At 35.2% G+C, this 16,692-nt stretch overlaps 1 protein-coding gene across 1 annotated transcript in view; it reads left to right on the top strand.

Annotated features, from left to right (window-relative positions):
* Positions 1–16,692, top strand: part of LOC123552468 (acetyl-CoA carboxylase-like) — a 114,995-nt gene that overhangs the window by 80,510 nt on the left and 17,793 nt on the right. The window contains exons 32-38 of the mRNA XM_053541989.1: positions 1,745–1,915; positions 2,961–3,032; positions 3,905–3,996; positions 7,539–7,644; positions 8,263–8,418; positions 8,877–9,038; positions 10,178–10,309. Coding sequence (XP_053397964.1) covers positions 1,745–1,915; positions 2,961–3,032; positions 3,905–3,996; positions 7,539–7,644; positions 8,263–8,418; positions 8,877–9,038; positions 10,178–10,309 — 891 coding nt within the window. The remainder of the gene's footprint in view (positions 1–1,744; positions 1,916–2,960; positions 3,033–3,904; positions 3,997–7,538; positions 7,645–8,262; positions 8,419–8,876; positions 9,039–10,177; positions 10,310–16,692) is intronic.

Raw genomic sequence — 16,692 nt, forward strand, 5'->3', positions numbered from 1 at the left:
TGTTTCCGGTCAATAACTTTTGTTTCGGTAAAGATATTTGAATAAAACTTGGTATGTATGTAGCTTATATCAAGACAAAGGCTGGGATTGATTTTGGGGTTTCTGGGGTCAAGGTCAAGGTCACTGTTACTTAAAATAGAAAAAGGGTTTCCGGTCAATAACTTTTGTTTCAGTTAAGATATTTGAAAAAAATTTGGTATGTATGTAGCTTATATCAAGACAAAGGCTGGGATTGATTTTGGGGTTTCTGGGGTCAAGGTCAAGATCACTGTTACTTAAAATAGAAAAAGGGTTTCCGGTCAATAACTTAACTTAGGAATGAGCTATCATGATGAAACTTGGTGTATAGAAAACTTATATAAAGTTGTAGCTTGGGATTGATTTTGGGGTTTCTGGGATCAAGGTCAAGGTCAAGGTCATTGTTACTAAAAATAGGGTTAGGGTTAGGTTAGGGTTAGGGTTAGCATATCTTCTACATGCATGGAGGGATTTTGATGAAAGTTGGCACAATTGTTCACCATCATGAGACGGAGTGTCATGCGCAAGAACCAGGTCCCTAGGTCTAAGGTCAAGGTCACACTTGGAGGTTAAAGGATACAAGAATGAAAACTTTGTCCGGAGCATATCTTCTTCATGCATAGAGGGATTTTGATGTAACTTGGCACAATTATACACCATCATGAGACGAAGTGTCATGCGCAGTTCCCTTCTTTAGAATTACTTCCCTTTGTTGTTACTATAAATAGCTTATATTGTAACTTTTGCATTACTAGACGTAGGGAAAAATCGAGACCACTTTTCTGTAGTACAACATGCATGTTACATCCAATTTTGAGGTGTATTTTGACCAATCTCTACCTGGTAAGGATTTCTGTGTGGACTTACAATTTTTTTTTTTTTTTTTTTTGAATTTTTTTTTTTTTTTTTTTTTTTTTTTTTTTAAGATTAACTTCCCTTAGTTGTTACTATAAATAACTTATATTGTAACTTTTATATAATTGACCGTAGGGAAAAACCAAGACCACTTTTCTGTGGTACAACATAGTTGTTACTTTCTAATTTTAGGTGTATTTTAAGGTATCTCTACCTGGTAAGGAGTTTTTTTGTGGACTTAGAAAAACAAAACAATTACAATGATTACTAAACAACCACAAAATTAAAATTACATCTGCAAATACAGGTGCTAGAGTAAAGAAATTTGCTGTGACGGGCGTATATTGTGACATTCTGGCACTCCTGTTTATTCTTATGAAAGTGTTGAAAACCTGGTTTCGTGGCATTGCTGCATTTCTTGTTTGCCAATATCTAATACATTCATTTATATGAAGCATTTTCGGAATTTGGCATATGTTTTGACAATTCTATCAGTAATATCATAAAGTAATTACAATAAGATTAATATTAGCCAACTTAAGATTTTGTTCATTTTTCTACCACACCCCATTTAAAAAAAAAAAAACCCACAAAAAGTCATGAACCTGTTGAATTTTTTAAAACAAATTATATTTTAACCCATAAGCAAATCCTGTTATGTATGATTACACCATTGTTTTGTCAAAACTAAAAAAAAAAGTTTTGAGGAGTTTTTACACTCTTTTGTCCATTTGATAAAAGTTCACTTTATTTAAAGCTTCTTGCATACACTTTCGACAGATATTGGTAAAATCTTCATGTCTTATACTCATAGGCTACACAAAAAGAAATCTGTTTTTCTTTATCAACAACAGATCATTTTATGTTGCAGCAAGTAGCTAAGGGCAAAGAGGCATCGGACTACCGTCTGTTTGTAAGATGTATCATTCGTCATTCGGATCTTATAACGAAGGAAGCGTCCTTCGAATATCTGCATAATGAAGGGGAGAAAACTCTGCTTGAAGCTATGGACTCACTGGAAGTTGCCTTCAGTCATCCAATAGTGTGTAATGGGTTTTCATATTCTGTAGGTGTTGGCTAAGTGCAAGGTTTGGTCTCTCACTACCCTACAGCCAATTTGTTTCAAGATTTATGCTTTTTTCTCATCCCTTATAAATGTTTTATCATACCATACTATTTTACCATATATTTTCTATGTACATGTACTTCAAATATAATTGAAGTGTTGATCAATACTGGCTACTGTGTTCTCTTAGAAAGTGCTTTTTAATCATTGGACTAACAGTCTCAAAACTGCAAGATAAACTTGACCCAGGAAAACATGATTAAATACATTTTGAAATTAAAATGTGCTTTATCTTACACATTAATGGTATTGGTTAGTAAATTTCCACCCAGGTACCTGCTGAAGTGGACCCAACCTGTCGGAGCACTTGTATTGAAAATAAAGTTGATTTTATTTCTCCTGCTGTTTATTATTGAAAAGGAAAGATATAAGTTACGGTCAGATTGAAAGTGTCTTTTCTGAAAAAAGGTTCTAGGTATATAGATTGTGGAATGATGTATTTCCAAACTGGGATGAAAGGGCCACAAGAGAGAGGGATTGCCAACATTTGTTAAGGGTATATGAGCCGTGCCATGAGAAAACCAACATAGTGGGTGTGCGACCAGCATGGATCCAGACCAGCCTGCGCATCCGCGCAGTCTGGTCAGGCTCCATGCTGTTCGCTAACAGTTTCTCCAATTCCAATAGGCTTTAAAAGCGAACAGCATGGAGCCTGACCAGACTGCGCGGATGCGCAGGCTGGTCTGGATCCATGCTGGTCGCAAACCCACTATGTTGATTTTCTCATGGCACGGCTCATATATGTTTGGAAGCTTTAGAGCATATAATCCCCTTGTTAACAGATGCATGACCTTTATTGGAAAGGTCATTGTGAATCTGAATATGTAAACCATCAAAACTGAAAAATTCTGATTTTAACTTTTTGATTGCTATTCTGATATCTAAAATGATATTTCAGAAATTGTGTTCTGTTAGTCAAAATGATATGATAATTAATCTAGAGGAGTATGTTTTATAACAGGCCTCAAAGACAGATTGTAACCATATTTTCCTGAATTTTGTACCAACACTGACACTGGCAGAACCTGGAAAGGTAAGTACTATTAACACTTCTCTCGACTTATAGACATATGTGTCAGGAGTGGTTAAGGTTGTTACGTCTCCCACCACACAGTGGTGTGGAAGACATATTGATTTAATCCTGTCTGTGTCTGTCTGTCTGTCTGTCACAAAGCTTGTCTGCACTCTAAGTCGAACATTTCTCATCCGATCTTCACCAAACTTGAACAAAATGTGTTTGACCATTAGTCCTCGGCCAAGTTAGATAACTAGCCAAATCCGCCCAGGCACTTTTGAATTATGGCCCTATAATTACTGATCGGAAACACTCACCTAAACCATCCAGACAAACATTACTGATAGGAACCACTCATCCAGACCTCCAAGACATTACTGATCAGAACCATTCACCCAAACCACTTTGAATCACTAAAGGATTAGGCAGTTGTGGGAGACATGTGCTTTTCTCAAAAGCAGCTCTAGTTTTGGGTTGGAAACAATGTTAGGAAACTATCTGACTGGCTTACAGAAGGTTTTTGATTTTACTAAGATTCTTTCGTGTGCCTGAAATTTTGTATTGAGTGGAAAGCAGGGTCTTCCATCACCATTTAAAAGCTTAAGAAGTCACCATATGACCTAAAGTTATGCCATTGTAAGTTAACACAAAACAAAATATTGTACATCAAGAAATTTTTATGCTTTTATTTGCTGATCTTGTAGTTGGCAGTATTTGCATTGCTGTATAGTAATTGATACTGTTTTAAAATTTCATAGTTTGCTAGTTCTAGTAAATTTAAAATGGTTTATATCAAAAATAATGAAAATGCTACAAACATATTTCTAGAAAAAATATGTTTATAATCCAAGGATTCTACTCAATTCTATTTTGTGTGCTTTTTTTTTTAGCTTGAAGAGACAGTTCACAACATGGTAATGAGATATGGCCTACGTCTGTTGAAACTGAGAGTTCTCGGTGCTGAACTCAAGTTCTCCATCAGGTATGGAGGTTAATGATAACATGGTGTAATAGCGATATTTCATATCTTGTAACTGGATGATAATATTTAAATGAAATTTGGTCACTTTAAAGACATTCAAAATTAAAAACGTTTCACCGAGAGATTTTTCAAATTTTATCATTTTTTGGGGAGATAATCGGTATTGAAGTTAACATTGATGCCTATGGGAAATATATAATTTCTTTGATTATAAGAGTCTAAACTCGAGTTTCGAGAAAACTTTGCGGTAGAAAGCTGCATTATATGATTCTGATACAAATATCAAAAAGAAATGTAAAATTCCCAGTAGGGAAAAGGAGAATTTTTTTTTTTTTTTTTTAGTTTTCAGGGGAGATAACCCATGAAAAACTAAAATTATCAGGGGAGGTAATCTAAAGGAAATTTCTGAGAACTTCTGTCACTATATAACTTGTCAATATGCACCTTATTTCTATCGTTTGACATTTTCAAAGCTTACATTATCAAGTTGTATGTACGCTTTTGGTGAAATTGAGGCCTATTACTGGATGTTATCCTTAAATGTGATATATTTTCTTCATGAAATAACCAGACAGCATTAGCTTTCCTTAAGATTTTCTGAAGTTTAATTTCATTGATTGACACCACCATAAAATCCACAAAAATGAATGATTTTATAGTATGGAATGGCATGGAGATTGCCACTTGCCATTATGAGTTCACTGCTTTTTTTAATAACAGTTAAAGATATGTCTTCCTTACCAGAAATAATGAAAAACATGATATTTCATTTTTGTTTGATTTAGAAATTTTTTACAGAAAGTCTTTTTTTGTTCAAAGATATATTTCAGCTTTAATTTGTTTAAAGATGAAAGTCAGATTTACATGATTTAGAATGTTAGTATATCTTTTCATTTTAAAGTTTTACATCGTCTCAAAATATACAAATCATGAGATGTTTTTACAAAAATTTCAGAAATCCTTTAGATTCTGGAAAGAAGGATGGGTAATGTTTACTCATTTTAACCACAAAATACACCATCATATATCATCATTACACTAGTGTTATTTGAAGTGATATTATTTTGGGCAAATTATCCTTGTACGTTATTCTGGGTTATCTGTTTCCTGTCCCCTAATCCCCTTTAAACTTTATTTAATTAACATATAATTATCGAGATTTGGGTATAAAATGATGGGAAGTCTACATTGAGAGGGACATTGTGACAGCAGGTTGGTAAAATATTGTTACAGTAGCTTAAGAGATTAGTAGATTTGCTAAACTTTACAAGATTTTGTGCATGCAATAGTTAGAAAAGAAAAAAATATTTCAGATTTTTGTTTATGTCCTGATAGCTATTAATCCCTGTCTCAAATACTGTAGAAACAGAATTTTTTGAAGAGCTGTATATTTTATGTGTAAATTTTTAAGCAAAAAGTTAAAATTCATGACCAGGGACAATACCTTAGGTATCAGTTAATGACTAGCAACAGTACCCTCAACTCATCTCATTTGTTTAACTTGCTAGCTAGATGTGTAGATTGCCAACAATTTTTTATAACTTATTTGAACGTGTCAATACAAGTATTGTTAATTCAACAAAGTTGCTGGTAATTATTGTTTAAGTTTAACATAGTGGCTTTTAGCAAAATAATTACGAAAATGAGTGTTTTAACCACTAATTGTAAATAAATCAATTTGAACTGCAAACATTTAGTTACATACTTTAATGTGTTTCACCTGCAAATACTCGTTATTTGCCAAACTAGATACATGTACGTTGTATTAATTTCATGTTACAAGGTACCAGTTTATGTTTGTTGTGGCAAGGTTGATTCAAGCTCCTTATTGGTGTTGAATAATAGGCCTCCATGCTAGTGTTTGAGCTACTTTATGAGTTCTGTCAGCAAAACACTGAATATTGGATATTTTTGCTTTGCTGTTACTTCGGTTTGGTAAGATAATAGTGTTAATGGTGCTGTAACTTCTTGGATATATTTTTTCACATACTTTATATTGGTTAATATTTGCAATAGGTTTTATTTTTGCTAATATTGGTCAATAATGCCACGCTGGATTTTGCTATATATGATTCATGTTACATGTTACATAAAGCTATTCAATTGTTTTAAAATGCGGGTAATTTAGCAGAACACAGTGAATCAATCGCTTCATCAATAAATATTTATAGGTATAATAGACAGTTTGATTGTAATGAGCCAGCTATGAGTTGCGTTATAAGTGATAAGGTTTTATCCGACGAATTAGTGAAGCAATTGCAAATACCGGACATTGTCTCCAGTATTTGAAATAATTCATTACTCGCAATGGTTTTTATGGTTTAAATCAATTGTTCATAGAGTTATTATCAGGTGGGAAGATTGGAAGTGTTTTCAGGGGTAAAAAACTAGACAGAATGTGTACTGAAATATTAAAAGTTTAAAAGGGAGGTAATTAAATGTTATATATCTCAGAAACAAGCAAGGCGATCTATAGGTTTTTCAACACTTTCTAATGATATAAATATTGATCTATATATACAAGAAATAATGTACATTTCTCCGCACTAGGATTTTTTTCATTCATGAAAACATTTATATATTATCTGGAATAACTGATAAAGTTATGGTTATTCCAATTTTATACATTGACCACGCGTGGCTGATTACAGTTTTAGTAAATAACATACCCACCGGTATTATCAAATACCTTGGAATAGTATTACTTGGCCTTTCTATTATAAAGTATAATACATAGTTTTATGATTTTTGGTAACTGATATTTTTCGCCCATAGTTTGTTAAATGCCAAGTAGTGGTGTTCTAAAAGTAGTCAAAGTACAAGAGTTAGCATGGCAGCCGATACTTATGAAGTTTGTTTTTATTTCAATATATCTTAAAGGACGTACAAGCAAAAATTCCAGAAAATTCTCTGCGCTACAGCTTACTTCAGGATAAGTCTTTAAGTTCCGTTTTATTCCAAAGAGTTCAGGCTTTGTGTTTTAAAGTTAACATGTTTAAATTTAAATTAAATTGGGAAGCCCTTGATTTGTATTATTTAGTAGTTAGATTTTCAGAAACAAGATAATAGGTAGTTGAAAATGGACATTTTAAGTATTCAATATGTAACCTATATATTTCTTGAAAATCCTTGAGTTGTAAATGTGATTGTGCTCTTCAGAACTAGCTAAGTACTTTTAAATTAATACTTTACAAAATTTGTTATATAGAACTTAAAAGTTTGTCTTCCGATGATTATGTTAAGATATTTTTGATAAAAAGTCAGTGTTTACTGTGAAAAATTGTAATGTTGTGTTCATGAAAGTTCATTGTTTCAGCAAAAACAAGTATTTTGTGAGGACATGAATACTTTTAGTGTATGAACCCACCCCATTAGCTACATAGACACATACACACACACACAAACACTAATGATTTTACAGTTTTGTAGATGTACACATTATCCCTGAATATTTCTTGTTGTTCAGTAATAGAGAACGAGTTTAAGGACATCAGTTGTAGGATGTACAACTTAGCTACTATTGTTCATTTACGTTATTTCAGGGTTGGGGGTCAAAGTTTCCCTATCCGTCTGTACCTGACCAATGAGAGTGGCTACTACCTAAACATAAACCTGTATAGGGAGGTCACAGATCCTAGGACTGGTCTGGTAAGTGATAATACAATTTATTTATTGATAGTACTGTATGTAATTCTGATATGCTTGTTTCTGTTAAAACAGGCTAATGCTAAAATGATGTCACATTAACGTGCGATGATGTTAACCTTCTTGTTGCGCCCAAGAAAGAGTGCTACTATATTGTATCTACTGTTTTAGATTAAGGGCATATTAGAATGGAAATAATGTGTAGTAAGATTTTGTTTTACCTAAATTAATACTCTCAAAACCGGTTATACGTCGCCAGAATGATTCACTCGGGGGGCTATGCCCTCGTGAAATTATTCCACGGACGTATAACCTCATTCTGTGCTTTAATAACGTTAAAACACGGTTTTTGATACACCATTTCTTAAATCAAGAAGGCACTAAGTGGTCCATTGGTAACATTGTCTAGCTTCTAAACTAGGATTGTGAGTTCAAGTTCCCGCCCCTACAACTGAAAGTTATTAACATTTGGATAAAAGTCTGCGACTTTTTTGACCAGAAAGGAATGTGGTTTATTAATAAGTAGAAAAATAATAGAAAAATTTCCCTGTGCTCACACATGTAAGTTCACATTTTATTTGTCATCTTTATATAGTGTTAGATTTGTTTGTACTTGTACAGGTAATGTTGCAAGCCTATGGTTCCAAGAAGGGTCCTGCAGATGGATTACTGGTGTCGTCTGCTTACGTTACCAAGGATCATCTACAGTTGAAACGGTACCAGGCTCAGTCTAATGGTACTACCTATGTATATGACTTCCCAGAAATGTTCAAGCAGGTACGCTTCCTTCAGTGAATTATTATTTCTGATCACCCACACTTATTCATCATAGACAGCTTTATACCTACAGTTTTTCGTAGAAAATTTCCTAGCTATATATGAAATAACTTTCAGAAAGTTACTTTAAACTAATGTGAAATTCCAGTGCTCAGCTTATTGACTTATTACATGTTAGAAATGAAATATATAAACCTTATTTTTTTTAATTACTTTTTTTATTCCCAAACTTTAATATGGAATTTTCTCAGAGGCAGTGATAAGTGTTTGGGATAATGGTCATCGCACGATTTTGAGATTAAGAAAAAAGAACTAGTAAAGAACTTGTTCATACACAAATTTAATAAAAATTGGTAACTTATGTGATAAAAAGGCAAAATATGTCAGCAGTTAAAATAAAAGAGTTTGTGTTAATCACACGGGTTACATATAAAATTATATGTTTTATTCTACATCAGGCTTTAAAGAAGTTATGGAAATCGCATGTAGATTTGTATGAATTAGGAGAGAACATGATACCAGATGATTGCATCACATACAGGGAAATAGTGCTTGCAGTAGATAAAGGTGGTAGAGATGGACACATACATGAACAAAATAGATTACCTGGCGAAAATGAGGTAAATCCACTTATACTTGTACAAATAAATAGACTACAAAGTCTGTTATTTTTAAGTAAGTGCTTAAAACAACTGTACTTCAAAATTCATCTGTCTCAAAAGTGATACGTGGTCAGAATTCCCTGGACAGAATTCATTTTTCTAAAGGGATTATGACCAGTGTGACTTCAGTTAAAGTGTCTTCCATTTAAGGTAGTTCTGCACGTTCAGATCAAATGTTTTTCTACAGTGTAGAATTTGATTAAACTGATTTTTCAAAACTTCAGAATATACCTAGAAATTCACCAAATGAAAAGTATAGGGTCTTGTGCTTGATTTTTAGCTCGACTATTCAAAGAATAGGGGAGCTATCCTACTCGCCCCAGCGTCGGCGTTGGCGTGAGCGTGAGTGTCACACAAACGTTAAAGTTTGCGTACCACCCCAAATATTTTCAGAGTCCATTGAGATATTGCATACTTGTTTACCATCATGACCCCAGTCAGTAAACAGGAGCAGACAACTCTATCAAGCATTTTGACTGAATTATGGCCCCTTTTCGACTTAGAATATGCTTATTGTAATGTTAAAGTTTGCGTACCACCCCAAATATTTTCAAAGTCCATTGAGATATTGCTTTGATATTTTGCATACTTGTTTATCATCATGACCCCAGTCTGTAAAAAGGAGGAGGCAACTCTATCAAGCATTTTGACTGAATTATGGCCCCTTTTCAACTTAGAATATGCTTATTGTAATTTTAAAGTTTTACTCATAGCTTATATTATACTATTGAGCACTGAGAATAGTTGAGCGCGCTGTCCACTGACAGCTCTTGTTTGCTAGACTGATTTGAAAAATTTGGACCTCGTGCAAATTTTCATAATGGGAGTCTATGGGAAATTCTTAACTTTCATAACAGTTTCATGAATAGAAATTTTTCTACAATGTAGATTTTGATGAAACTTCTTAAAGTTGTAAATAAAAATATGGCCTATATTTTGATGAAATAAAATGTATAGGTTCGTGTGCTTATTTTTGAGATATATGACTATGATGAAGGTGAACCGAATATTTTACGCTGATTTTGAGACATTATTGAAATGACCATCTTTCAACTTTTCTATAAACAGGACTTTATCCAGTCATAATTGATTTTCAGATTGGAATGGTAGCATGGCACATGACGATAAGAACACCTGAATTCCCGAGGGGACGTGACATTATAGTGATTGCCAATGACATCACATTTAGGATTGGATCATTCGGCTTCCTTGAAGACTTGCTGTTCAAGGTAGGTATTTACTTCAAATACTTCAAACTAAGTTTCTAAAGATGCCATTACATAGGCAGGCAACATTATTTAACTCTTACCCTGCTAAATTTCCATAATGAACTTGTCCGTCTTTGAATTTGGACAGTACCATTAACTGTTAAAAGGGGTGCTTACCTAAAAGATACTGACTGAATGGCGAACAGTGCAGATCATGATCAGACTGCATGGACGTGCAGGCTGATCATGATCTACACTGGTCGCAAAGGCGGAATCAATTGTGTCCAGCTGATAAGGGTTAATTTCAAAAGAATTTTTATGCCCCTGGCATCTACTGATGCGGAAGGCATATAGTGATTGTCCTGTCCATCCGTTCGTTCGTCCGTCCGTACGAGGTTAACCAAATGGGACCGTTTCGTCTAGCATCAATACCCCTTACTAGAATGACTTGATACTAATGCAGATGTAACCTGTGACCATTCCTCATCTTCAGACATCACCTGACCTCAGTTTGACTTTGACCTTGACCTCATTTTGGACTTAGGTTGCTTTATATGGGCCATCTCTTGGTTAACCAAATGGGACCGTTTTGTCTAGCATCAATACCGCTTTCAAAAATGAATTGATACTAATACAGATGTAACCTGTGACCATTCCTCATCTTCAAACATCACCTGACCTCAGTTTGACCTTGACCTTGACCTCGTTTTGGACTTGGGTTGCTTTGTATTGACAAGGATGCCAACGGGGACATCAAGCGTTTATTGAACGGAGCTCCTTGTTAGCTCACCTGTCACATAGTGACAAGGTGAGCTTTTGTGATCACCCTTCGTCCGTGGTGTGTCCGTGCTTGCGTTTGTCAACAATTTCTTGTCTGCACGATAGTGGTTTCATTTATGGTTTTATTTTAACCAAACTTGCACATAACTTGTATCACCATAACATCTCGGTTCCTTTCTTGAACTGGCCAGTTCCCATTATGGGTTCCAGAGTTATGGCCCCTGAAAGGGCCAAAATCAGCTATTTTGACCTTGTCTGCACAATAGCAGCTTTATTTATGATTTGATTTTTACCAAACTGGCACACAACTTGTATCTCTATAAGATCTTGGTTCCTTTCTTGAACATATGAAATATGCTATGGACACATGACCTGAAATAAGGTTTCTTTACAAAATCTGAATTTACTATATTCAGCCTGTATGAATTAGACTAGCTCCTAGACTATGATATTATTTTTTTTTTCATTTTTATGATTAAATGTTATGAACTGAGCCAGTCTATATTCTATGTCCAATATCATAGTCTAGTACAATCCGAAAATTCACAAACCTCTTTTTAGGTTTGTTATCAATCAATGTCAAGAACTGACCACAGCCTAACTGATAGAGATCAGTGGTTTACTGCCACATGTTTATGTAACTCATTGATACCATCTGGTAGCAGGGATTTACAACTGCAGGGGTCAGCTGAGTTAAGATTTTATCAGAAATGAATTTCATTTGTCTGTACTTGGTACTTGAAGTTCGATTGGAAAATCTGAAAGATACACATTTCCTATGGCTTGTAACTGAAACTGTAACTGAACAATAAAGGAGTAGAACAGATGCCCCCCACCCTGAACTGCTAGTGGAAAAGTTATCATCAGCGACATTTGTAAGTTAAAAGATGGAATGCACATATAATATAGTGGTATCACCTCTTGGTGCATAAAGGAATATCCAGGTTCAGGGCTGAATAAATGCACATTAAAGTGTTGTATTTGTAGGACAGTGAAACACAAGTACAGACACATAAATCTGCAATCTTGCTCAGAGAATATTCGGACAGAATGCTTTCATTTCTTCTTATCATGTATTCTGTTAGATGGTATATGGCTTTTCTGAATCTAATGCAGGTGTCACATTAATTTGAAGAGTTTTTAGCTTTAAAAATCTGTATGTAAATACATGAAAGCACATTTTGTTCATCGAAATTGGTATTTCTGCAGAAGATAGAAAAGTCTCAGAGTAAGAAATACATTTAAGCTTATAATTATTGTAAGTTTCTTATTTGTGCAAATTTTGTATGTTGCATACTATATTCTTCAGTTAACTCCAAATAGTTATGTACTTCTTTACAAATCAAGAAAGCCCCAGACTTGTATTATCTTTGGTAAAGATTAGCAGAGCTAAATGTTGTTAAAATAAAATATTAATTGATATGTAAAAAAATATAATGTTAAATAGAGACATCTGGTTTCATAATGTTTATGGTGTTGAAAAGGTACCTCTACATATTAACATTCAATAACATATCTCTTATAAGGTACATGCATTTGTTTAATTAATCACCAGTCTTTTTGCTATTTAGTTGATAAAAGTACAGTTTCTTGGAAGGCTCGTTCAATTTACTAGATTCTTCATTTTAACTTCAAAAATGCTTAATACTCTAAATACAAGTAAGCATCTGATGTTTGGCATAAAATATATAGCATTAGGACATTATCTTTATACCTATGCCCTTTCATTTGAAAAATGCCACATGCCAAATGCAAAATATTTAATGCCAAATGCTAAATCTTAAACATTGAGTCATACTTGTCAAATGCGATGGCAAAACAGTACTATGGAAGGACAATGCGCCATGTTAATTACCAAATGCTAAATGACAAATAAGTTACCAAGGTAATAGTATTAGCATTAAATAATTGGTATTTAGCATTAAGATATTGGCATTTAGCATTAAAATTGACATTCGGCAATTGGCATGGCGCACCGGCCCTCCATTCAAAGCGGAATGATTACATGTATTGTCCGATGTTGGCATGACATGGTAGAACAAGTGCTTCAAATCAAACTGAAAAGACATGATCCTTATTTCATAAAATCAACGGACAATTAGCCCACCCGCTTAGTTCAGTAGGTAAGAGCGTTGGTCTACGGATCGCGGGGTCGTGAGTTCGATCCTCGGGCGGGGCGTATGTTCTCCATGACTATTTGATGAAAGACATTGTGTCTGAAATCATTAGTCCTCCACCTCTGATTCATGTGGGGAAGTTGGCAGTTACTTGCGGAGAACAGGTTTGTACTGGTACAGAATCCAGGAACACTGGTTAGGTTAACTGCACGCCGTTATGACTGAACTACTGTTGCAAAACGGCGTTAAACCCAAAATAAACAATCAATGGACAATTAGCATTACCTTTCAGCAGTAAACATTAGGTATTTGAAATTTTCGCATTTATTATGAAAGAGAGAATATCGTATTTACCTATTAGCATGAGATATCTGGCAATTAGAATGGTGCACCATATATGTATCGACCTTGAATAGTTTTGTTATTTATCAATCTTTGTTAAGAACATTAACCATCTTTTTTTTTTGTTTGGTGCTGCAGTGACTGCAGTACGGTGCTTGGTCACTGAATAGAAATAATTTTTGCTGACACTTGTGTTTCTTTAAAGTTTGGTACAGCTTTCTCATAATTTTGTCTATACACTTGAGTTTATTTAATTTAGACTACTTAGTACAAAAATGTCTGTGAAAATTCCTACACAAACTATTAACTGGCTTTCCGATGGGACAACAAGTCTCAGTTTTATAAACACCTTTGAACAGTTTTATTACTCAAAGCAGTTTCTTTATCGTTTGAATAAACTTGAACTCAACATATCTTTTAAAATGTGCTTTTGATAATGACATGCTGTAAGAAACTTTTAAAATCCATTCTTCAGTTTCAGAAATATACTGATTATAACTAGAAAATGCTTTTGTAAAAAAGCGCATGTCTCCCCCAATGCAAAGTCCTATAGGCAAGAAGTCAATAGGGGTCAGGAGCGAAAGTCAAAGAGACACTGATGGTTTGCTGCAATAGGGATCATCTACTTGGCATGTCCAGTCATCCCGCTGAATTTTAACACTCTTGGCCTAGTGGTTCTCAAGTCACTGTTCAGGCTCCTGTGACCTTGACCTTTGATCAAGTGACCTCAAAATAAATAGGGGTCATCTACTCTGCATGTCCAATCATCCTATTAAGTTTCAACATTGTAGGTCAAGTGGTTTTCAAGTTATTTCCAAAAAATCATTTTACATGAACAGGCCACTGTGACCTTGACCTTTAATAGACTGACCCCAAAATCAATAGGGGTCATCTACTCTGCATGTTCAATCATCCTATGAAGTTTCAACATTCTGGGTCAAGTGGTTCTCAAGTTATTGATCGGAACTGGTTATCAATGTTCAGGCCCCTGTGACCTTGACCTTTAATGGAGTGACCCCAAAAACAAAAGGGGTCATTTACTCTGCATGAACAATCATCCTATGAAGTTTCAACATTCTGGGTCGAGAGGTTCTTAAGTTATTGATTGGAAATGGTTTTCCATGTTCAGGCCCCTGTGACCTTGACCTTTAACAGAGTGACCCTAAAATCGTTAGGGGTCATCTACTCTGCATGACCAATCATCCTATGAAGTTTCATCATTCTGGGTCAAGTGGTTCTTAAGTTACTGACCGGAAATGGTTTTCAATGTTCGGGCCCCTGTGACCTTGACCTTTAACAGAGTGACCCCAAAATCGTTAGGGGTCATCTACTCTGCATGACCAATCATCCTATTAAGTTTCAACATTCTGGGTCAAGTGGTTCTCAAGTTATTGACCGGAAATGGTTTTCAATGTTCAGGCCCCTGTGACCTTGACCTTTAATGGAGTGACCCCAAAATCGATAGGGGTCATCTACTGTGCATGTACAACCATCCTATGAAGTCTCAACATTCTGGGTAAAGTGGTTCTCTAGTTATTGATCGGAAATGGTTTTCCATGTTCAGGCCCCTGTGACCTTGACTTTTGACTGAGTGACCCCAAAATCAATAGGGGTCAATTACTCTTTATGACCAGTCATCCTATGGAGTTTCAACACTCTGGGTCAAGTGGTTCTCTAGTTATTGATCGGAAATGGTTTTCAATGTTCAGGCCCCTGTGACCTTGACCTTTGACGCAGTGACCCCAAAATCAATAGGGGTCATCTACTCTTCATGACCAATCATCCTATGAAGTTTCAACATTCTGGGTCAAGTGGTTCTCTAGTTATTGATCGGAAATGGTTTTCAATGTTCAGGCCCCTGTGACCTTGACCTTTGATGGAGTGACCCCAAAAACAATAGGGGTCCTCTACTCCAGCAGCCCAACAACCCTATGAAGATTGAAGGTTCTAGGTCAAATGGTTCTCCAGTTATTGCTTGGAAATGAAGTGTGACGTACGGACGGACAGACGGACGGACAGGGCAAAAACAGTATGTCTCCTGGGGGAGACATAATAATCTTTTCATTAAAATATAAACATATTATTGTTAATAAAATATTTGCAAGAGGAACCATCAAGACTTCAAAAAAGCAAAGTGGTTTATTCTAGATGAGAATGGTTCTTCAGTTATCACCATTAAAATCAGTTAGGTAAACAGATTTATGATCAGCAGGGTAACACTTGACCACTAGCATGATGTACCAAATTATCCACGGGTAATCTAATAGCCATAGGTGCCAATCATCCCTCAGAGAGCATTTCGGATTGTACTAGACTGATAATTTCAACATCATTCCTCTGTGAAAATCTCTAAAATAGACTGGCTTTTGTCTCTATGAAATTAAATTCGTCAAAAAAAAGGAAAAATGTGGAAATATATTATTATCAGTCTAGTGGCTAGTCTATGTATGAATTTCCAAAGAAAATTGATACCTATTAAAGTGTTACATAATTCAGTGGGTTTTTTTGTGCCCCCCCCCCCCCCCACCCCACCCAAATGAGTGGTGGGGGCATATAGATTTGGTCTTGTTCGTCCGTCCGAAGTTCGTGACACGCCTTGCTCAAAAAGCCTTGCTCAAAAAGTATTTGATATAAATTGATGAAACCTTGCATGAGTCTTTATCATGATATGAACTTGCGCACCTCCTATTTTTCGTCTGGCTCCACCCCCTATTTTCAGAGTTATGGCCCCTGAAATAGTCAAAAATGCACATTTTCACCTTGTGACACGCCTAACTCAAAAAGTATTTAATGTAGATTCATGAAACCTTGCTTGAGTCTTAATCATGATATGAACTTGCGCACCTCCTATTTGTCGTCTGGCTCAGCCCCCTATTTTCTGAGTTATGGCCCCTGAAATAGTCAAAAATGCACATTTTCACCTTGTGACGCGCCTAGCTCAGAAAGTATTTGAAATAAATTGATGAAACCTTGCATGAGTATTTATCATGATATGAACTTGCACACCTCCTATTTTTCGTCCGGCTGAGTTATGGCCCCTGAAATAGTCGAAAATGCACATTTTCACCTTGTGACGCACCTAGCCCAAAAAGTATTTGATATAAATTGATGAAACCTTGCATGAGTCTTTATCAGGATGTGAACTTGCGCACCTCCTATTTTTCG

The sequence above is a fragment of the Mercenaria mercenaria genome, chromosome 4 (assembly GCF_021730395.1).
Source record: "Mercenaria mercenaria strain notata chromosome 4, MADL_Memer_1, whole genome shotgun sequence".
In the NCBI taxonomy this organism is placed as follows: Eukaryota; Metazoa; Mollusca; class Bivalvia; order Venerida; family Veneridae; genus Mercenaria; species Mercenaria mercenaria.